Source organism: Dryas octopetala, chromosome 7, assembly GCF_963921425.1.
Source record: "Dryas octopetala chromosome 7, drDryOcto1.1, whole genome shotgun sequence".
Classification (NCBI taxonomy): domain Eukaryota; kingdom Viridiplantae; phylum Streptophyta; class Magnoliopsida; order Rosales; family Rosaceae; genus Dryas; species Dryas octopetala.
The window spans coordinates 15,760,893-15,784,359 of record NC_141372.1 but is presented as its reverse complement, the minus strand read 5'-3'; the positions used below and the strand labels follow the sequence as shown (position 1 = coordinate 15,784,359).

The following is a 23,467-nucleotide window of genomic DNA, read 5'->3' as shown; positions in this document are numbered from 1 at the left end:
CGTGATATGTTGTTGCATATAGGCTGTGTTTGCATCAGCACTTTTTATGTTGTTGCATGTGTTTATATGTTGTTGCATATGTTCTTGTATTTGGCTTTTTACTAACTTGTTTTGCTGCTTTTGTAGGCTCAGATAGAAGTGAGGCTTTACTTATCTTCTTGCACGTGTGGTCTTCACGTGCTAGTGCATCTGTAGGAGTAAGTTATAAACTATGTGAAGTAGTAGGGAACAAAAAAGTTCTTACTTGATAAGGAAATAAGTGCAAAAAAGGGTAGATAAGGAAATAAAAAAGTTTGTGTCACTATCAGTGGGTTTTATTTGTAGTGGGCTTTATTTGTCCATAGACCACTGCAGAGGTATTCACCCTAAAATTGTAAAAGGGGCATTTGATTGGGTTATTCAGTGAAATTACCCGTCTACCAAGTGGGTAAGGTTTGGGGTTAGCTCGTAATTGACAATCTTACGTTGGAACTTGGAAGCTTGGAAGTTGGAGCTATCTGCACCCGTTAGTCCATTATTTAATCACCAACATTCAGCCATACAAAATCTAGCGTAATTTACTATCTTATGCACACCACATGGTGCAATGTTTATAGGCCAGGAACGCAGCAACAGAGTTCGCTCGGTGTATGCTAAGCTTCACTCTTCATCTTTCTTTGTCTTTCTGTCCCACTTGCCCAATAGTTTGCTCAAACAGTCTCACAGTAAAAAGAGTTCCTAATTGACCCACAAAAGTTTCTGCGACTTCTGAAGTTCTGTGAAGAGTATAGACCACGAACTCAAAGCTTCAATCCTGAAAAACAAGACCCATTTGAGAGAAAAAAAAGAAAAAAAGAAAATGCTGTCGAAAATCTCAGCTACCCACTTTAAAGCATCACCAGCTGTACCCAGTTCTGGGTTTTCTTGGCATGGGAGTCTGAATAGGTTTGGATATTGTGCAGGGAATTCTTCAGAGTATCATAAGTCTCGGTTCAAGATTGTTGGACAGTCTTTGGGGGATAGGTGGAAGCTCAACGACATTGATGCTAGTGAGTTTTTTCTTTTTACTTGTTAATATATATTTTGTTAATTTTCTTAATTCCTTGATGAAGCAAAATTGCGGGACTTAACTTAGCCTTGGTGAAGTTATAGCTAAATGATATAAACCAGAATCCAGAAGTCACCACTTCTTGATCCACTGATAAGTGGATGAAAGACAAAGACTGAAAATCTCATACAATGCAATTTTATGTCCCAATTCGTCGTCCTAGATAGTGAAGGACTATAAACTATTGTCTTCACGAATTCCCTTCAAATTTGAGTAAATTGTGATTGAACTGGAAGTCATAGAGAAGCGTTCCGATAAAAAGAAACAAAAAAAAGAACAAAAAAAAACTATCGACAAGCTCATAGCTTTCTCATTTGTCTCAATTTGACTGTTCAAAAGAACGATTGAACTGCAAGACACAGAGAAGCTTCCTGCTTTTTGACAAAGAATGAAGAAAGAAAAAAAGAAAAAAAGAAAACCAATCTGGGTGTCTGTAGCTTAAGGATGTGGTATGGTGCTCTAAAAATAGTGTATTAGTTAATAACAAAAGCTAGCATGTAAGTGGGCGTCTTTGGGGTAGCCACTTACCATTTTGCCTGATTTTCTTCTTGCTCTGTTATGGGATTGTTTTCTGAATTGTATGCTGCTCTATGGTGAGCTGAGTAATTTATACTTGCAGAATTATAAGTTTTCGAAGAATACTTGACTAGCTTTTAACATTCTGTTTGCTCTTATTTTTGTGTAATACATTTTTGGGACATGAATGAACTTAGAGTTTTGCAGCATTTGCTTAACCATAGGATTTTGTGATGCAATCTAACCCAAGGTGTGATGTCTAAGGTATCTAGGAGTGATTCCTAGAAGCCTACTCATGTGACACTAGTAAGTTTTTTCTGTACGGCATGTGATGCTAGTAATTTCTATCATTTTCTTGTAATTTTCTCCTACTGTCTTTGAATTTTCCTATTGTTCTTTACCTATGAACAATTTACAGCAAACATAAATCCCAAATTAATCAAACAGTAGCATTCTCACACATTTATCCTTCTTGTCCTACATCAGTATGTTAAGTCTTAACTTCCTATGGAGAGTAATAAAGTCACAGGAACCTTAGGCAGAGGATTTCTCACCTTTAGAATGGATTGTAAAACCATTTATCCTCAGTTTTCTGGTGGATCTGTGGTGTGTCTATGTAGCCACTTTATGTCAACCTGTCATTTTCATGCTGACATAAGAATAAAACTTGAAGCATTCCCAGTTCCTTTATATACTAGAATTTAAAAAGTGTGCTCATTCGTGTTTTCTGCACACCACTGAGCATGTCTCTTAAGGGATATGATTTTCCAGGGTAATGCCAATAATATTCCTCTGCCACTGTCTCCAGCTGATTGTCAAGGCATAGATTCATGAACCTTCTGGTTTCATAAAGTGTATTCTATTACAAAACAACTTTTTATTGTCGTTGTGTTTTAAAAAATAATATAATATAGAATATATAAGGCTCCTGAATGATGTAAACATCTTCTAATTTAGAAAATATAACCGTAAAATGAAAAAGAAAAGAAAAAGTAAGTAATTTGTATGTTTAGAATGTAAATGAAAGTATAAGGAACAGAATGCACTAGTACCTTTTTTTTTTTTTGTTTCTTTTTGGTCTAAGTAGGATGCACTACTACCACTTATTTCTTACCATACGATTTTTTTAACTTGTTTCTAGTTTTAGCTGTCTAAATTCTTTTATCTTGACAGATGCCGTGCAAGAAAAGTTGAATTCATGGCTACTGAAGACCCAAAACTTTTTAAGTGAAGTGACTTCTCCACTAGTAAAAACTGGTCAGACTAGGAAGCCTATCACCAGTGATGCCTTTGAGACACAAGATGTGGAGGACTTATTTATGGCAGAACAGACAATTAACAGCAGAACACCAAATGGAATTCTCTCTTTAGCTGCTATTGTATCTATAGAGCAATTTAGCAGGTGATTTTGTTTGTTAAGTTATTTTTGCTTGAATTTTTTACAATTGTGACTCCCATGTAACTTGGTTGTTCAGTTGCAATATGAATTTTATCCTGAGAGGAGAACTGATTCAGTATAATGATTACAATTCCTTTTTGCAATATGCAAAACGTTTTATTGCAAAGTTTAAAAGGATAAAGAGCCATCATACTACAATGCATTTTGTTTTTGTCAATTACTACAATGCACTTGAGGATCCCGTTTAAAAAGCGGACTATATACATATATAGATTCGATTAGGTGTGGCCGAACGGATGTGCGAACATGCCGCCAAGCGCTTAGTAGTATGTTTTTTACAACGGCCAAGCGCTGCACTGAGCGCTCCGCACGTTCGCACCCGAATGGGCCTATATATGTACAGACCTCTTCCATTAAGAGATCCTCCAATAATTTTATTTAAGGGATCCCTCATGGGGCCTACTCCATATAGTATTTCAAAAATCCGAATAGTCTAATTTTAGATCTCTATTCAAAGATCATCCTTGCAAAAAATTAGGCAAATCGAAAACCATTAAGCTATCTAATAGTTTTTCAATGAACAAAATATTTTCGATAAACAATTGAAATGATGTTAATCAAACGGGTAAATGCTTCCTGATTTAGCTAATTTTTTGCAAGGATGATCATTCAATGGAGACCTAAAATGTAGACGATTCCGATCATCAAAATACAATGTAGAGTGAGCCCAACAATTGATCCCTTAAATAAGTGTTATTAAAGGGATCCCTCAATGGAAGGGCCTTATAGTGTAATGTTCTCTTGCCAAATATCTGGCATATAATTTTACCAGACTCTCAATTTGGACCCTACATTCAAACAAGACTCCACTGAATCCATGGTCTAGATAGGCAACATAACAAGCGAGACTCTCTAGCAAGAATTATTTTTTCTATATTTAATGTCTGTATACATTTATATGTACTACTGCACAGCATTTGTATACATGACGAACACACTTTTGCTTTCATATTTCCTGCCTCTGTTTACTCTTATATGGTTTATTCTCATATTGCCATAAGTTTTTACATGCATGGCTGGATAACCTTTTCATTTGTCTAGAACTTCTATTATTATGCAAGAGCTTGGTTTTATATGGTTATCATACTGATATAATAATTATCATTTGACTCTTTGAAGTTAAGATCTGCAGGATGAATGGATTGACTGGGAAGAAAATGCAGAAAATATTTAAAGCACTTGTTTCTGAGTCTACATATAATGATGCCCGTAATTTGGTTGAATATTGCTGCTTTAGGTTTTTGTCAAGGGATAGTTCTGATATTCATCCTTCCCTCAAGGTTGGTAGTACTTAGTGCAAGTGAAACTCATATCTTATGCCATATTTTTGCACTAAATAAGAATTGGTTTATCCATGTCGCTTTCTTGAATGTCTCATATGAGATTTGGATTTTCTTATTGTTTCTGGATGATATTGGTCCATCAACAGGAACCTGCATTCCAAAGACTGATATTCATAACAATGCTTGCATGGGAGAATCCTTATCGAGAAGATCTTGCTGATGGTTCGGAGAAAGCTTATTTTCAGGTTCATTTCTTCGGTTCATCTATTTATTTAAACTAACCTTTAGAACATAGTGACTTTTCTATGATCGTATAGTAGTTATCAAATAAACAGTTGCATTACGCTTTGATTTGAAAATGCATGGTATTTTGACTATGACTATCAGGAGTTAGAGCAAAATAGTGGATGTGAACCATTTTTAGTATGGATCTTTTGCATATATGTTTTGTTAGTATGTCCTATTAGATTATATAAGATATGAATGATATCATGCTCTGTGAGACAGTTAGGATAGGTCAAGAGGGACATGGCATTCTCAAAGTTCACAATCTGCTTGGAACTTAGATAGCTATTTATCCGATGAAGATGATGGTGCTAATAGTTTCAAAATCAGTGTGACTCATAATGATTGTCAACTCCAAGGGCATGCTAGAGGAGTACTTTATGCGCAAATGGTTACACCTACATGGTTCTATCCCGTGTAATACATAAGAACTCTGCATAATTCATGATAGGGGTTTTTGGTGATTTCATAAACTATTTTGTTTTTTTTTTTAAGGAACTTTTTTTTTTTTTTAATGATTATGACTATTTGCTTATCTTATTCCTTTTTGGGTTTAATTATGTTATTGGCGAAATTACACTGCCTTCCCTGCTATGATTAGGGTTTTTAAGCCTTCCAATCTGGGGCGAACTATGTAGATCCTGCGTTTGTCTCGTTGTGCTTGGTACTTGAAAAGATTTTTTTTAATTTTTAATTTTTTTTTGGTGATTGCTTTCGCTTGTTGGTGTGTATTTGGGCTAAGGAATTGGGTAGTTGAACTCGAATTCCACTAACTGCTGTGATACCGGTTGTTAGGGAATTTACTGCACCAAAAACCCTAGCCCAAGATCACAAATTTAATCACATCAAAACAGTAATGAAGAACACCAAAATATTAAGCACAACCATGACAAGAATTTACATAGTTCACCCCAAATTAGGCTATGTCAATGAGGATGATACTCTAAAAGAGATGATGAAGATTACAATTTGAAGAAAAAATAGGCTCTTCCTCACAATAAAATATCCTCTCTTCCCTCAACCCAAATTCTTAGTAGAGAATCCTCAGTTACACCTAAGATTCACAGGCTAAAAAATCCCCATCCCTGTCGCTAAAAGCTCTCACAAGAGCGTCTCTCTAAACTCTAAAAGTCTCTCAATGACCTCTTTTAAGTGGTGTCTTTCGACTTTAGAACTAAAGGCCCATTCACAAGCCGCAGTCGGAGTCCCAAAATGATAAAAGAGTCTCAAAACATTAAAGAATCTGTTAAAAAACTGGAAACTTGAATAATGAGGAAACGTGCCCAGGCCGTGCGGTTCAAACAGCTTGAGCCACCGTTCATATACTCATGCAACACAAGCTTTTTATGGAGATGAACAGGGCATCTATTTGAGCTTGTGGTTGACGTAGGGTTTCATTGTGTGTTATTTTACTAACCTTATGTATTTATATCGTAGTTCTCTTATAACTTTGATAAGTTTAGCAATTGATATTATGTTGTACTCATGATCATGAAGTGCAAATAAAAGGGCTACTTTGTAATGTTTGAGCCATTAGTACATAAATCATTTAAAATACCCAAATTAATGCACTTAGAAATTAAAAAAGTCATAACTTATGACACCTAATATATTGATTATAGGACATAAAGAGACTCAAGACGATAAATATAAGACTCCAGAACAGTGGACCAAATGCATAAATTGCATTTATTAAGTACAAAGACTGAAATCATGTGGCACTTGGATGGACTATACTTTGAACTTGGTTCCTGGCCTCCTGCATTATCCTTGAGATATGTCGTTCCAGTTGCTTGTACTTGATCCTCTCACCACTAAGTTTGCATCCCACCCGTTTGCTTGCAGCCCATATTTTCTCCTAATGACAGCATTCCATAGTGAATCCCTTTCTGATGGAAATCTCCATAGCCATTTTCCCAAAAAGGGTGTTATTTCTCTTCAGAAAATTAACAATCCCCAACCCTCCTTTTCCCTTGGTTTATACAATCTTGTCCCATCTGATTAAATGATCCTTTCTACCCTCTTTTACTCCAGCCCACAAGAAATCTCTTATCAAATTTTCTACTTGCCTTTCTGCTCCCACTAGAATCTTGAGTAGAGGTAAGTAGCATGTAGGTAGGCTGTTTAACACTGATTGCACCAGTGTTAATCTCCCTCTCCTGGAAAGAAAGGCCTTCATCCATCTACCCAATCTCTCCTCAACCTTTTTCACCACCAGGTTTTATGGGCTTTTGTATCTTCAAATTCAAGGAAAGTTCTGTTTTGGTCATTTTACTATACTGGAAGGATGCAATGACTTAGGGTAAATCACATGTGTTAGGGTTTCTCCTTTTTTTTTTTTTTTTTTGGAATATGAACATGTCTTTGTATGTGTATTAACATTGTACTCTGATTGTTTGTTGAGTGGATCTTTGTCCGCTGAGATGTAAATTTTGTTAGTATATATAAAAGTTTGTTTCTTCTAAAAAAAAAGTATTGACTTATTTCTTGCTGGCATTGCAGAGCAAGCTTGTCAGAGAAGAGGCTTTTGTTCGTATGGCTCCTGCTATTTCTGGTGTGGCTGATAGGTCGACAGCACATAATCTATTTAAGGCTATTGCTGGAGATGAAGAGGGCATCTCTTTGAGCTTGTGGTTGACTTATGTTGATGAACTTCTCAAGTGAGTTTCATTGTTTGTTATTTTACTAACCTTATGTATTTAAATTGTAGTTCTCTGATAATTGCGATAAGTTTAGCAAAATATATTATGTTGTATTCATGATCATGAGGTGTAGATAGATTAAAATTCTATGTGTATGTACAACATTGTAAAATATTTTCACTACTTTTGTAAAGGAAAAATTGCACTTTTGGTCCGTGTAGTTTGAGCCAAGTTCCACTTTTGTCCCTATTCTTTCAACTGTGCCGATTTTGGTCCTGTATTATACAAAGTATTGCAATTCAAGGACACGTCAACATTTCCGTCCGTTAAGTCGTCAAATCTGTCCTTGGATTGCTAACGATTTGTAAAGTACAGAACCAATATAGCGACCATTTGTAATGTACAGGACCTAATTTACAACAGATTTGACGACTTAATGGATGGAAATGCTAACGTGCCCTTGAATTACAACGTTTTGTAAAGTACATGACCAAAATCAGCACAATTGAAAGTACATGGACGAGAGTGGAACTTGGCCCAAACTAAAGGGACTAAAAGTGAAATTTAGCCTTTTGTAAAATATGAGCTTTTTATTTTGCCTTTTTCTTTTCTTCTTTTGTTTTTTTCCTGAATACCTAAAGTGGTAGAAGAGTCGGCTCAAGAACAAAAAGGTATTTTATCTCTTTTGTATTAAAAAAGGTCTTGAACAAAACTACCTGGCTTCTATGAATAATACCTGAATTATGATTTTGGGATCAATTTTCTTCTATGGCTCTGATGACATTGATAGAAAGAGTTGTCTTGTGATAGCCTTAGTCTCTTACATTCTTTCTTTCCCTCCTTTATCATTTGGCCATGCTACTGGAGCCCTAACTGATATCATTTGGCATTCTTTCTCCCCCTTCTGTTTTACTATTATCTTGTTTAACTTTTATACCCTCATAAACCTCTGAATTGGTGGTTTCTACTCCGAGGATGGAGTTACAAACAAACCTCAACAGACGTGTTGTGATTGGCAAGAAGTCTTTTTTCTTTTTTGGCTCTTTCAAGCTTCTAAAATGCTACAACTATTTCTTCCATTGCCATTCATAGGTTTACATCATGTTGAAGCCCTTTTCTTGTAGCTTCAACTATTTCGCGAATTTTCTCAATAATAGGAGTTTGTGCATGACAAATTTATGATTAAATTTTGAGGGTTTGGTAAACTTTTGTTACTGGAAATTATTTTTCACAGATACATTGAATAAGTTCTTGGTAAACGAAATATTTTTCACAAATGCATTGAATATATTCTTGTTGTGGGCTGCAACTTTTGTTACTGGCTTCAACTATTTGGATAATTTTCTAAATAATAGGAATTCGTCTATGATGAATTTATGATAAAATTTTGAGGGTTTGGTGAACTTTTGTTACTGGAAATTATTTTTCACAAATACAATGAATATGTTCTTGTTGTGGGATGCAACATTTTTTTGCAAATGAATTTGTACTGTCTGTGGGCAGTGAGTATATAAATTATTAGTCTTTTATTTTATTCATTTTAGGGCCCGTTTGACACTGCTTCTTAGGAAGAGCTTATGCTTAGTAGCGCTTCTTCTTAGAAGCACATATAAATTTTTATAAAATTCTAAGTGCTTCATGCAAAACAACTTGGAAGGGTTTCCTGAGGAAGCACATATTCTCAAAAAACCACTTAAAAGAGCTTGTATAACTCAGAAACACTTTTATTTATTTTTTCCAAACGCTACCAAAAGCGCTAACACTAATCTGAAAGTGTTTTTGGCAGTTCTAAAAGCAGTGCCAAACGGCCCCTTAGTCTTGTTGTGGCCTATTATCTGAGTTCATACCTCTTTTTATTTATTTATTTTGTGACTTTTATGCATTGTGTTGTGATGTCTCACTCTCACGTGTGCACCTGTTAAGTTCATAGACTAATTCATTTTGATACACTCTAGGAAGGTCATTGTATTATTTTTATGTAGGGTTCATGAAGGAAGAAAATCATACCAGATTCGAGAAAGTCCCAACCTTTCTGAGGAGAGAATCTTATGCATTAGTTCCAGCAGGAAGCGGCCTGCCCTAAAATGGGAGAACAATATGGCATGGCCAGGAAAAGTTACTTTAACTGATAAAGCAATGTATTTTGAGGTAATTAATCTTTGTAGGAGTTCCGTATTCTTGCATTGACAATTGACACGACACTATTTAATTGGTTTGCTATATTGGACCAAGTGTTGGCTGATTTGGTGTTGTTAGGTTTAGTGGGGCTTGTTTGTTTTCCAGATGCCGTGTTCCTGGTGGAATTTTTGTCCATCTTGTTTTTGTTTTTTCTTCATTAATAAAATTGTTGTTTCTTATAAAGATAGGCGGTCATTTCCTTTGACTTGTACCTTTACTTTGGTGATGCCAGAAATGTAAGTTATGAATATGCAAAATGGATATCATGCCAAAAGTTAGAATTATTCTTCCTTGACTTAAATCATTTTTTCCCTTTTGACATCGAGAAATATATGTTCCAAGTTCCCATTTCATTTTTCACAAAATTGGAAGAAAAAGCCCTTGTCTGTGCTTGGTAATTGTGAAATTGGGAAAATAATATTCATTCTCGTTCAAATTAAATCTTGTCCTACAGAATTATGACTCTGATTATGCTTTCAAATGTTTTATCTGCTTCTAGTTGTGGTTTCTTCTTTATTTCTATATGTTCAGTTGGAGCTTTTCTCATCTAAAATCATTCATATTTTTAACTCTCTGTTGCAGGCAGTTGGCTTGTTTGGGCCGAAGGATTCTATAAGATTGGATCTTACAAAACAAGGGTTACGGGTTGAGAAAGCAAAAGTTGGACCTATGGGTTCTGTTCTCTTTGACTCTGCAATCTCTGTATCATATGGTCCCGAGTGAGTAAGCTTCTTCAGACTATGTTCTATGGTTGTTGTCTGATCGTTTTAAGCTTTCTTGATGTGTCTTTGAAAGTGGACTTCTTGTCCACTATTATGGAATCTCTCTTTTGCATAGTAATAAAATCAGTGTTCCTTCTCTCCCCCTCCTGATATTGAAGAATATTTTCCACAAATTCAAGTTTTATAGAGAATGGTTATGCAAAATGAATGTTATGGTGTTTTAAAGTTTGAAAACAATAAATTGGCAGTAGTAGTTTGACAATTACAAGGGTATTATTTGTAGTTTACAAGGGTATCTTAATCTTTTATGTAATTCTTCTATCAGCCAAAATCCTAAGGTTTGAATTTCTGTTAGACCCGTTGAGGGTTTGTGTAATCATGTAAGTATACAGATTCTTTTTCTTCATTCTTTATATTCTTAAAGAGCTATATCATCTATTTGCTAAATATGTTGATACAGATCACAAACATGGGTGCTGGAATTTGTTGACCTGGGTGGAGAAATGAGGCGAGATGTCTGGCATGCGTTTATTAGTGAAATTATTGCTTTACACAAGTTCATCCGTGAGTATGGACCAAAGGAAGTTGATGAATCGATATTTCATGTTTATGGTGCTCACAAAGGGAAGGAAAGAGCTATGACCAGCGCCATTAATAGTATAGCTAGACTACAGGCTCTTCAATTTATGAGGAAGTTACTAGATGATCCCACCAAACTTGTTCAGTTTACATATTTGCAATATGCACCCTATGGTGATATTGTATCTCAGACTCTAGCAGTAAATTATTGGGGTGGACCACTGATATCAAAGTTTATTGAGGCAGACAACCCACCGGCTCAGGGAGCAAGGCCATCTAATGGAATAATTGAGAGCAGTAATCACGTGTTTGACATAGATGGTAGTGTTTACTTGAAGAAGTGGAAGAGATCTCCATCTTGGGCTTCAAGTGCCTCTGTTAGCTTTTGGAAGAATACTTCAATCAGACAGGGGCTAGTATTAAGTAAAAATCATGTTGTTGCTGATTCGGCTCTTGTAGAAAGAGCAACACGAACATGCAAACAAAAATGGCAGGCAGCTGAAACAACTCAAGCTACAATTGATGCTGCAACCCTTAAGGGTATACCCAGTAACATTGATCTATTCAAGGTTGGTAATAAGTTCTGTCTCCATGACTACACCCTCTACTTTCCCTTACTTTCTTCACTGCACAATGAACAACACTTTTTGGCTTGGCAATAGTTTTTTGAAGAATTTTTGTTTTATAATTATATGAGCAGACTCCTATTATTCTATACTCTTCTGGGATTCCTATGTTCACTTTATTCTTTTTCTTTTGGTAAACTACATTTTTGGTCTCTGTGTTTTGACACGAAATCAATTTTGGTCCCCATGGTTTAAACCGTCAACAATCTTAGGACAATTTTTTATTTTTTCTCGAATTCGCATCAAATTACAATTAAAAATTTGTTTAAACTCAAACTCGTGGTTTAACTCAAGGATGACTGAAAATCATGTAAAAAGACTTGAATTTGATTTTCAAACAAGAAATCAAAGAAATCTCAAACTTGGAACCTAAAACCTCAAAATTTTGTGACCCTCGATTTCTCTATCAAATAAACACGGAAATGAAAATGAAAATTAGTTTTAGAAGCCCATAAGATGGTCGTTCAATCCCCCATTGAAATTTTCCCAAAGAACAAACAGATCATTATTTCCAAATTGAAAAATATGGATTTTTTGAATTAACTCATGAAATTCCATAATTGTCCTAAGATTGTAAGCAACATGAAACACAAGGACCAAATTGATTGTCAGTTTTTAAACCACAGGGACCAAAATTTATTTCAGGTCAAAGCACAGGGACCAAAAATGTAAGTTACCCATTGTTTTTGGGCCAATGTTTCGCTCTAATCGGAAGCTTGTAATTTTTATGTAATTTGCAAGGATGTTGTGTTTGGAAATATTTTCAATATATTTTTTTTTTTGGTAGTTTTTTCTAATCATTTTTCTCACCCATTGTAAACTGATTTATCCTTTTAGAGTAGGGTTCTCACCATCCACATTGACCACTATTGAGCCATAGTTGATGTGAAACCTCTCAGTGCTAATTATTTTGTTTTCCACTTGAATTAGCTCTTTCAAGTCTTTGTATGGATTCATTATTATTATTTCTCTCTATCGTCTTGTGGAGTGTTGGCTGTGTTGTGGGTGATTTGGTTGGAGAGAAATAGAAGAATCTTTAAAGACTTTAAGGGGTGGAGTCCTCTTGGGATAACGTTAGGTTTTGGGCATTCTTATGGTCTTTGTATCGCCAATATTTAGAGAGTTTGCGGTATCGGTCATTTTGTTGGATTTGAGAGCTGCAGTTTGATAAGGTTGTTTCGGTTTTTTCAGGAGATGTAGTTTCTGTTAGAGTTACAATCTGTGTTTTGCTTTGTTCTTTTTGAGAGCAAGGGTTTTTAGGTGTCTTGTTGTTTTCTAGATGTAGGTGTCTTGTCAACTTTCCTTGTTTTTTGTAATCTGATTTTGCTTTGATAAATTTTGTTACTTATCAAAAAAAAAAAAAAAAAAAACAAAGTAGCAGTTCTTTCTATCAAATTCACTTAATTAGATTAATCTGAAGATGGAGATATCTGAGAGTAATCCTGTGCAAACATGGATTTCATTTTTCTTTCCTTTGTTTGGATTACAAATGGCATTCCTTATTTTGTTGTGGCTTGACTTCTACTTTTACATTTCAGTAACATTATGTTGGGCTGTAGTTGATATAAATGTAAGGTCTGATAATATAATATGCTAAGCTTGTGATTATCAGAGAAGTATTAAGACCATTTATAATTCAGCTTTTTCTCGAATTTACCAACTTTTCAACTTGCTCTTTTCTTTTTTCCTTTTTTTTTTTTTTTTTCTTTGGCTTGTTGCTCTGCCACTCAATGATTCTGCTTGGTAGCTCTGTTCAGAGTCCTTCCATGGATGCACTCTACCACCCTGGATCCCATTGCAAAACATGATTTTGGAACAAATTTAAAATGTTATTGTAGAAGTCAACCAGAATGTTGAAAAAAAAAAAAAAAAAAAGATGAGTATTTCACTCATCTAGTTGGCTAAAATTTTATTATATATCTAATTAGAAGTAGTTAAAAGTTGCAAGAACATTCTTTTATGTTAATGATTATACTAAATAAATTATTTATGTGACAATGTTGGAATCCTATTCCTAGTGGAAATATTTTGAAATTTATCTATGGATCTTATATGAATATCTAGATCACAAGCATTATATGGGTTAGGGTTTAACTTAAACCAAAACAGTACACTTGGTCTTCCACTGCCAAGAACTCCACACGAACAATCGCGTTGTTCTCCACATCCAAGACTCCTTACTATCTTGTTTACTACTCATAGGATTAAGAGCCTAATGTCCTTATCAATGTATGGAGGCAGTGTTTTGATTACTATTCTGATTATGTTTTATTTTAAGTAACAAGCATTTTTGATTCACACGTCCCTCATGTATGTAATAAATAAACCACTTTCTTTACTTAAAGTTTAACATAGTTCCCATGCTTTCCCTTTATCTCATCAATATTCTACGTCCACAGTATGAATCATAAAGTAATTTCATTTAACTAATTGTTTTGAGGGCATACTCTCTATCTAACAATAATCTGTTGCATTGCAAGTGATTAACATGGTTTGATTAATGACAGGAAACGATAATTGGCATTGTGAAGTTGCAGCATGTAGTTTTTCTATTTTTATTTTTTATGGCATATGTTTCTGTAGACAATTCTTTTGGTTGTTTTCTTCTTATGTTTGAAACATAATGTAACAATAAAATAAACAATGTTGCTGATGGCATTTTCCTTTCTGCAGGAACTTCTGCTTCCTCTTTCCATAACTGCCATGAATTTTGAAAAACTTAGGCGCTGGGAGGAGCCATACTTGACTGTTTCTTTTCTTGCATTTGTCTATACAATTATTTTCAGGTAGGTACATTTTCTTGGAAAAGTTTCTGTATGCATTATCCCTAGAAAGTTGAGGAGTGTATATGGTTGTACTTATATTACTTGTTATAGAGATGTTGATCTATATTTCTTTATGTGACCATTGACAGGGAGATGTCTGATGACTATGGTTTTGTAACGTTATCCCTAATGTTTTCCTTGTAAATTTTTTGTATTGATAACTTTTCATTTTGTTTTAATTTAGGTTTGATTTTTTAAATGTTTGTTTCTAAATTTGTGTCTAAGGCCCAATTGGTAGCCACACCTCTCTTCTAAAGAGGAGATTCCAAGTACAAATCTCCCTTCTTATAAATTTGAACAGATCAATTTCTTATTTGCTAATATGTTTGAGAAACAAACCTGTTTCTAGATGCCACTGGTGTGACCACTACCAATGTGTTCATATATTCCTCTTCATGGGGAATTCGAAGACAATTGTGTTGGTGCACCTTTCCTTTTTCTTTATGCAATTCTGCATATTTTTGTTGTGGCGATTAGATCCTATATTAATTTTGAAGAATACATGATTCTATAAATTGATATAAAAACACCTCCATTGGCTCTAGAAGTTCGTTAATTTAATTTAGATAGTATCTTTTGTGGAGTTTCTTTCTAAGAGTTTTCTTGTAAAATATATAGGGTAATGTTCTTTGTCCGAGAGCTTTTTGTCACTATCTTTCTTCCTTCACTCTAACCTACTTTTTGAGTACTCAACTCAACATGAGATTAGAGTGGACAATTCCTTAATGTGTCAAGCTCAGTCAGCTAAATGTGCTCCACATCACCTAATATAATTGATCCATGTGTTGGGCTTAGTCTGGCCACGCTCGAGGAGGCATGTTGAGAATATAAAAAGCCCAAATTGCTTATGTAAACCTTGCACCTCTTTTGAGCCTCCTCACTCATTGTCAATTGGTGGAGTTGGATATCCAACTTTAACATGGTATCATGTAGTATCTTTTATCATATAAAATCATTGTTTAGGTGAAGCGGCTGTCTTTAATAAAACACCAAACCTACTTTCTAAAATCTCTTATCTTTCTTCCTTAAATCTAACATACTGTTTGAGTACTCAATTCAACTGGCCGGTTTTTTCGTATGCGTTCTAAATGGTGCCACTAAATTTTGCACACTATGATTTTACGTTGAGCTAATCTGTTGAGATACTTTTCCAGGAATTTGCTGTCATATGTCTTCCCAACAGCATTGATGATTTTGGCAGCTGTCATGCTGACATTTAAGGGGCTAAAAGAGCAAGGCCGCCTTGGACGATCATTTGGAAAAGTTACTATCCGTGATCAGCCTCCTTCTAATACTATTCAAAAAATTATAGCTGTAAAAGATGCCATGCGTGATGTGGAAAATTATTTACAGAATCTGAATGTCATGCTTCTGAAAATACATACAATTATCCTTTCTGGTCAGCCTCAGGTATGTATTTATCATTTGAAGTTTGCAATTAATGCAAATCGTTAGTGTTTTGATGTCACTAAAGATCTCTCTGGCGCATTATGGTGTTTAGATCCCTTTCAACAAAATATATCATCTTCCATGGTCTTCCTAGAATATATATGTATATCTATATACACATTTATATATAGGCTTAATATTTGTTTTGCCACCTAAAGTTTAATTTGAATCTGACATTACCACCTGGAATTTATTTTGTCCCACTTTACCACCCATAAGCGGTTTCCGTGTCCCATTTTACTCTTTTCCATCAATTCCGTTAGCCAATCCGTGAAAATTGGTGACATGGCATCTACATGGCCATTGTGGGCCTATTTTTTGCCTATGTGATGTCACTTGTACAAAAATTTAATAATTTTTTTTAATATTTTAAAACCTTTAAATACAATTGAAAATAAAAACTGGAAAAAAAAAAAAAAAAAAATCCCAACAGCACCCTCTCCTTCCTCCCTCCTCCCCACCACTCCCCACCCCCACCGAGCACCCCCCACCCCGTCTTTGAGGTGCACATCCAATTGCGCCCCTGTCGGAGAAGAGTGCAGCAAGCAAGTTTGAGTTTACGAAAATGAATTGCCCCTGTAATTTTAGTGTTCGTTTTGGGTTTTTTTCACCCATCGTTGTCCTTCCTTTGACCTTCCGTCAAATTTGAGTTTTGATGCCTGGGTTTTGGGGTTTTATTGTTTGAAATAAGTAATTTTGTGATTTGTATTCTATCTTTTATGTTCTTCCCTTCTGTAACAAAAGCTTCAACATTTGGGAAGCTTTCCATGGTTTCTCTGCAATGGTGTACTCAATATGCAGAAATGGGGAACCTTGGTTTCTTCTTCTTTTTCTTTTTCTTTTTTATTCTTTTATTCTTTTTATTTTTCTTTGGAGGATCAGTGAGAAATATGGTAGCTCAAATTAGAAGAGGTAGCAGGGGTTATTGCCCCTGAGAAAGTGGTACCAGACGGGAGAAGGAAGAAAGTGGTTCTCACAGGCAGGGTTGTCCAAGCAGTGGGTTATGGGTTTTTTAGTTTAAATCGGGTATGGGCAAATTGGCATTGTTGAAGTTGGGAGGGAAGGGTGGTGGGGTGGGGGAGGGGAGGGGTGGGGAGGAGGAGCAGGGGGCTGCTTTTGGGGTTTTGTTTTTTCTTTCAATTTTTTTTTAAATATCATAATTTTTTATTAATTGTTTTTGTCCAATTGGAAGAAATTGAATGAAAAGACAAAAATGCCCTTGCCACGTCACCAATTTTGACGGATTGGCTGACGGAATGGACGAAAAAGGGTAAATTGGGCTATGGAAGCTACTTATAGTTATGGGTGGTAATGTGAGACTTGGATTAAACTTTGGGTGGAAAAACAGATATTAAGCCTTATGTATATTAACCGGAGCTCCCGACTATATTAACGTCAGGATCCACTGCTGATCTATCAGCAGAGGACTCAAATCGATCGATGTGCAATCTTTCAACTACCAGAAACTTCTTGCTTCAATTGGCAGCCAATTTGTATGAATCTTTTTCCAAATTTAGATTCCATTCTCGACATGGTTGCTTACTTTAGGATGTTGAATCACTGTTTAAAACTTGGATTTTTCCTAACATATAAGTGATGAATGGGTGCCGATCGATCCTTAAGAGAATATATTGAATTTACACTGGCTGATTGATTGACAGCCTAATCCAGATAGTTCCCAATATTAGCATCTGGTTAAGAGAAATTATATATATATATATATATACATATACATATACATATACATATATACAGACCCCTTCTATTGAGGGATCGGCCCGTGCTATTGAGGAATCCCTCAATGTATACAGGCCCCTTCTATTAAGGGATCCCTTGTAGGGTCCACCCCAAATTGTATTTAGACAATCTAAGCCATCTATCTTTTAGGTCTCTATTCAGAGATCATCTCTGCGAAAATCACCCAAATTGAAAATCATTAAGATATCTAGTTTTGATCAAATAAATAAATAGATTAACATAATGTTTCAACAAACACTTAAAATGATGATCATTTAATCAAATGGTTAAATGATTTCCAATTACCTAATTTTTTGCAAGGTTAAACATTGAATAAAGACTTAAAAATATAGGCGGCTTTGATCATCGAATAACAATGCGGAGTGGGCCCACAAGAGATCCCTTATTTACCCTTTAATTGAGGGATCCCTCAATATATATATATATATATATGTCTTTCTCTTCTTTTTGTCTCACCGTGCCTTCTCTTTCTCAATGTGTTTTCTTTCTTCTTAGTCCTTAACTCCTTATTTTTGGAACAAGCTTGGCCTATATATGTGGTGTTAATGGTATTGAAAAATTCTATGCATTTGTTGTAGTATTGAAATTAATTCGAGTCTGTATATCCTTTACTTTTGATTCATGTGCTGGTTGATTTTAAAACCAAAAACACTCATTTCAGTTTATCTGCTCGTGAGTTTTGAAAGCCATTGCAGTCATGGATTAAATTTTTAGAATACAATTTTATTTCCTTGTCAACTCAATTTTAAGACCCATCGCAGTTTTAGATTAAATTGTAGGAATAGAAGGTTCTTTTGAATTTAGTTTCTCATGAACTTAAAATCCCATATCAGTTCTGAATTTCAGATGTTTAAAATAGATTTTGGGTATTGTTAAAATGGCCAGCAGGAAGCACTAGTGGAGAAATATGAAGGAGAAGAATAAATAATAGAAAGTAAAAACCTATTAGAACTTGTACACGGAAGGCAAAATGGAGATATTTAAGAGGGAGAGAGATCGAAGCCATTGTGAGAGACAACAAAAAAAAAGAAACGAAGGCGGTCTTTCTAAAGCAAAAAATGAGAAACTAGGCCCCGGCACTGGCTGAAGTTGCCGACCCGGCTTCTGCCTCTATCAGGCGGCGTTAGATATATTTACCATCCGAAAGAGGAAAAAACGGGGTCTTTGTCTAAAAAAATTCCGGGGTCGTGAGAGAGCAAAAAGATGCACACCTATTAGAACTTGTACACGGAAGGCAAAAGGGAGATCTAGAGAGAGAGAGAGAGAGAGAGGCTGTCAGTTAGGTTTTATTTATCTTTTAAGGATGCAAAGCTATAAAGCGTAGGATACATCCAACAATTTAGAGTTAAGAGCTGGTTCTAAGTAAAATACGGATGTCTAGAAGTGAGAATCCCCCCTAGATATACATAAAAAATTCTCCAAAACAGACATCCGCATTGCAGACGTCTTGGCCATATGAATGCCCCTATACTTTTTTTGTTTTTTGTTTTTTTTTTTAATTTTATTTTATTTTGCGGTTGTCTTTGCTTTAGGACAAGGTTTATTACTTTTGGATGAAAAGTTGGGTTTTGGCCCTAAAATCCTAAAACACCCTAACAGGGGAAAAAAAAAATTTGTGTGCTGTTTGGACTGCGGATGTCTCCTTAAGAGACAACTTGTGTATATAAATATATATACATATACACACACCCGCACCTTCATTCTTTCTATTTTCTCTTCTACTTCTACTTCTTTGTCTCTCTTCTTCCATCTCTTTTTCCATCTTCTATTTTATCTCTTTATTTCCCTCTTTTCCTTCTTAAAATTTCTTCTCAGTTCTACACCTCCTTGCATTATGTGAGTGGATCTATGCTATGCTTCGGGTCCATTTTTTTAGTCATCTTTTTAATTATGTGTATATCACCAATTAATGGCCTGGTGGCTAGTTGGCATTGGTTCAAGCCTTGCTTTATCTTTTCCAACCAAGAAAGAAAGTGCTATTATCTTTGCAACATGAAGTTATGGATGCTTCTATATGAATCATTTTTCCAGACAAATAATAATAAGAGAAGCTCAAGAACTCTGCCCCTTGTCAATGCAAACATGCCATTTAGGAAAAACAGTTAATGCAAATGAAACAGTAAATTATATTAAGGGCAGGAAAGGGGTGGGATTAGTTTCATGTATGGATGGTAATTGTACCATTCTCTTGGTACTTTATGAAGAATGGCCTGGTAACATTGTAAGATATGTTTGATTTGACAGATACTCTAGGCGACCTTTCTGACTCATTAGATATTGTAAAGAAAAAATGGTTAATATAAATATTTAGATCGTGTTAGTAGGCATGGATGTGTTTGGTATGGTTAAGTTGTCATGTGAAATTGCTTTCATTTTGGTTCTTTTATGAGTAAAATTATTTTAGTGTTCAGTTTTAACTCTGGTTGATCAGTAACGACTCATGTTGGTTTAAACTTTTATCAGATAACCACTGAGGTTGCACTGGCGTTGTTATCTTTTGCGACCGTTCTCCTCGTTGTCCCATTCAAATATGTTCTTGCCTTTTTTATCTTCGATCTGTTTACACGGGAGCTTGAGTTCAGGAGGGAAACGGTTAAGAGGTTCATAAATTTCTTGAAGGAGCGTTGGGAGACAGTGCCTGCAGCCCCTGTTGTTGTATTACCTTTTGGAAGTGATGAGTCCATACCAGAACCTGATAGAAAGGAAAATAAGGACCCAGAAAAATCAGAAAAGAGTCCTAGCAGCAACAATTCTGTATAGATCCTTATTATACGTGGTAGGTTCATAAATTGAAATTTAATACTACCTCAGTTATGGAGAAAGAATTATGATGACATTTTTCTCATTCCATTATTTGTACCGAAAATGGAACACATTTAGTGTCAATTTATTTCTTCTTCACTCAATTGCATTGTTTGAGTTGTTTACATAATGGCTCTGACTAGATCAGTCCTAAAACCTGTTATTTATTCCACAAGAGAAACATGAGAGAGAGAGAGAGAGAGAGAGAGAGAGAGAATCATGTACTAATTAAGCTTTCATCATCTTACCATGCTGCATGAACCTAAATGCACAGCACAAGAGAGGATTTAGATTGTTTGCTCAGGTTCAGATTCTTCTTATCATCTTACCATGCTGCATGAACTTAAATGCACAGCAGGAGTGGATTTAGATATTTGCTCAGGTACATAAGAGAATAAGAAAACTATCAGATTCTTCTTATTGCCTCAGTATGTCCTTGTTAACATGGCCAGCTGATTTGGATCTCATCCAGGTGAAACCTATAAGCTATTTTCTTTTGCAGTGTTTCCTTTTACAGTTTTGTAAGTTGTATTTTGGTTATGCCAGTGAGGTGCATCATACATTTTCCTTATGCCACTCATGCATCACACATATTTTTTTTTTTTTTTTCTCTTATGAAATGATTTGGCATTTTTGTATGGTTTTGGTTGTTTAGCTTCTTATGAAAGGGTTTGGCATCTTTGTTTGGTTTTCATGCATGTTACATGAAAGACGTGTTCTGGGCATCTACTGGAATTGAACTATCTGAGTTTAGCTCTGCAAAATGATATGTCTTCGAGCTCTATTTTATCTTTTGAAGTGTAGTTTAGGTAAAATAGTGTATCTAACTGCATCTTTTTTCTAATATGCTCATGGTGGAGACATTCTGTAATCACTTTCATGCCTAGTTGACCTATGCCTGTTGTCCAGTTAGCATACAGATGACATATAATAAGGTAACATATCATATATCACTTAATTCACATTGGAAAACTTTAGATGTTTTCTCTTTGAACTTGTGTGGTAAGCTCAACACCAAAAAAAGAAAAGAAAAAAGAACTCAACACGAAACACAAAAGGAGAAAATAATGTAAAATACAGCTGCAAATTACAAATAGGAAAAAGTGAATGACAGTCTGCAGAATTTGCTAAAACATAGTCTGGAAATTAAAAAGCAAGGGTAGTGCGAGCAGTAATGGCCACCATCTTTGAGAGAGTGCTTTTAAGTCCTTTGATCCATTACAAACAAGCTGCTTATCATGGTAAGTGCACACCGTTTGGTTCCTAGGTCCAATTTTGATAAATTAATGAGAATTGTAAGTGCATGCAATGTATGAATCTGGCAAATATTCTTTAACAGGTACTGTTATTTGTAAGTGCTTAAACATAACATGTGTTGTATTAACCATGTGCTTAAACATTTTAAACGCTTGGATGGAACATGTGTTTTATTAACCATGTGCTTAAACATTTTAAACGATTGTCATCCAAGCTTTTAAAATGTGATAAATCTGTTATTAAACTATTAATTGCCTAGTGTCAATAAAGTACTAAACCATTTTCATTTGGTTTAAATGTTATCTTCTTACCTTGATGCACAGAAGGTGATAGTGAAGTCTCCCCCAGAGCATGTTATAATACTGGCAGGGTCATATGCAAAACTATATGCTGCAGGGCAAGCTTGTTTAAAACTCCTTGAGTAATTAGTTGGTAGACATGTCTCAGGATTTCCATACATCCCTCTACAGCAGTACTCGTCGGTGTTGAACACATTGCATGCGCTCCGACAAGCAATGACTGTTCCGTTGGCCTTATCTGCAAGCTCTGGTGGGCAATTTTGCCTCAAATCTCTTTCGCAACCAGCAGTGCTGCAATTTCCTTTGCCATTAGTAGGTTTAACTAGTATAGGCAAATTAAAGCCATCCACCAGGCTAACATCATAGTAATCAATCTCCCCAAGAGTAAACTCTGCAATTGAGGCAGGTGGGCTACCAGGGTCTGTACAATTGATGGTGGTGCCACAGCTACCTGTTTGGCATGTGCCATTACCATTCTTGTCAAAATTGCAACCAGTTCTAGCCCATATTCGGCCATTCCAATCAGCCGCAGCAGTATAGACTGCAGATTGGCTTGGTTTCAATGTAAAACCACTGCCACTGAAGTTTTCACCGTGTGTTATCCCAGGCCATATCGTCTCCTTGCAGTAATTTACTACGGTGAAGGTCTTTGCACTTGCATATAATTCACCCCCTAACCGACAATGGGAAAGAAGTTTGTAAGCCTAAAAGTGAAAATAATAGCCTTTCACAATAAGAAATTGCAATCCAAATGTTGAGGCAAATGATTGTGCTCCAACATTTTATTCCACAAAGATAAAAACATCCCTGAAATTTTGTTGTCACTTAACAACTAAACTGGGCAATAGAAAGAATATTTCACCTGATGCAATAATAATGTAGATGAACAAGGATCTAAGAAGAGCATTGACATGGTAAGCCATCTTTTGCTTCTTTATGGTGGTTTGACAGTACAAGAGTGAGAGATGCATATGTGTACACACACACATATATATATATATATATATATGAACTATAAAGTAAACTAAGAAAGAATGCGTGTGGGAGAGAGTGAATCCCCAAGTAGTGACAGCCAAAAAAGGCTTCCTCATATGATACCTTGCCTCAACCTAATGCTATACTGACCTTTTAATTTATTTTTCTTTTTTCGACCAAAAAATAAAATCTATTTTTCTTTGTGTGGAGGGACTTCACTTTGCACAGAAACAGACCAACTAAATTTGTGTTGGTTTCAGGAACAAAATTTTGTAAGCGGCTCAAATCCATCGAAGAGACGTTAAAAAAACCGCATGCAGCAAGAGTCCTGCTCGAGCGTGAGGGAAGGATGCTCGAGCATCCAGAGAGAGTAATAGAGATTTAACTGAGCCCTTGAATTACACCACTTCATGGACTTGAAAGTCCGTCGAGGACTTGGGTTGTATGACTAAAGAGTAAAGAGGCTAAGTAATTTTTTTACCTTTTACAAACTAAGCCTTATGTCTTTTAAAATTATAACTAAACTCCTATAAATGTATGGCTGCAAAAAAAATTTCACACATTCCAAGCGCCGAGCGCTCAGCATTTCATTTTTGCTTCTCTCTTGAGCGCTCGGTGCTGGTTTAACATACAGTCTCCACAGACTTCATTCTACACTCTAGAAGGGTAAGAGGTGAACCTGTACTCTATACCCTCAAAAAGGGAAGAATGAAGCATTGACAAGC

At 35.5% G+C, this 23,467-nt stretch overlaps 2 protein-coding genes across 5 annotated transcripts; one reads left to right on the top strand and one right to left on the bottom strand.

Annotated features, from left to right (window-relative positions):
* The first annotated feature begins 535 nt into the window (after nt 1-535).
* On the top strand, nt 536-20,315 carry LOC147280060 (chromosome-partitioning protein, putative (DUF639)). 4 transcript variants are annotated; one of them, XM_086250438.1, is made up of 11 exons: nt 536-1,028; nt 2,777-3,005; nt 4,195-4,342; nt 4,492-4,590; nt 7,133-7,290; nt 9,255-9,420; nt 10,033-10,169; nt 10,633-11,320; nt 14,051-14,163; nt 15,357-15,612; nt 19,873-20,315. In XM_086250438.1, exons 1-11 carry the CDS (start codon nt 839-841, stop codon nt 20,167-20,169), a joined length of 2,481 nt encoding a protein of 826 aa, XP_086106564.1. In that variant the 5' UTR covers nt 536-838; the 3' UTR covers nt 20,170-20,315. The 4 variants fall into 4 exon arrangements, with proteins under 4 accessions (XP_086106564.1, XP_086106565.1, XP_086106567.1 ...); XM_086250439.1 differs by lacking the exon at nt 536-1,028 and adding an exon at nt 1,870-1,909; XM_086250441.1 differs by lacking the exon at nt 536-1,028 and adding an exon at nt 1,870-1,909 and having other exon boundaries at nt 4,187-4,342.
* Nucleotides 20,316-20,800: 485 nt separating this feature from the next.
* Nucleotides 20,801-22,691, bottom strand: LOC147280059 (pathogenesis-related thaumatin-like protein 3.5). Its single transcript, XM_086250442.1, has 3 exons — nt 22,630-22,691; nt 21,780-22,440; nt 20,801-21,474 (listed from the first exon to the last, which is right to left on the bottom strand). The coding sequence occupies exons 1-3, from the start codon at nt 22,688-22,690 to the stop codon at nt 21,339-21,341; spliced, it is 858 nt and encodes a 285-aa protein (XP_086106568.1). The 5' UTR covers nt 22,691; the 3' UTR covers nt 20,801-21,338.
* Nucleotides 22,692-23,467: the final 776 nt, after the last annotated feature.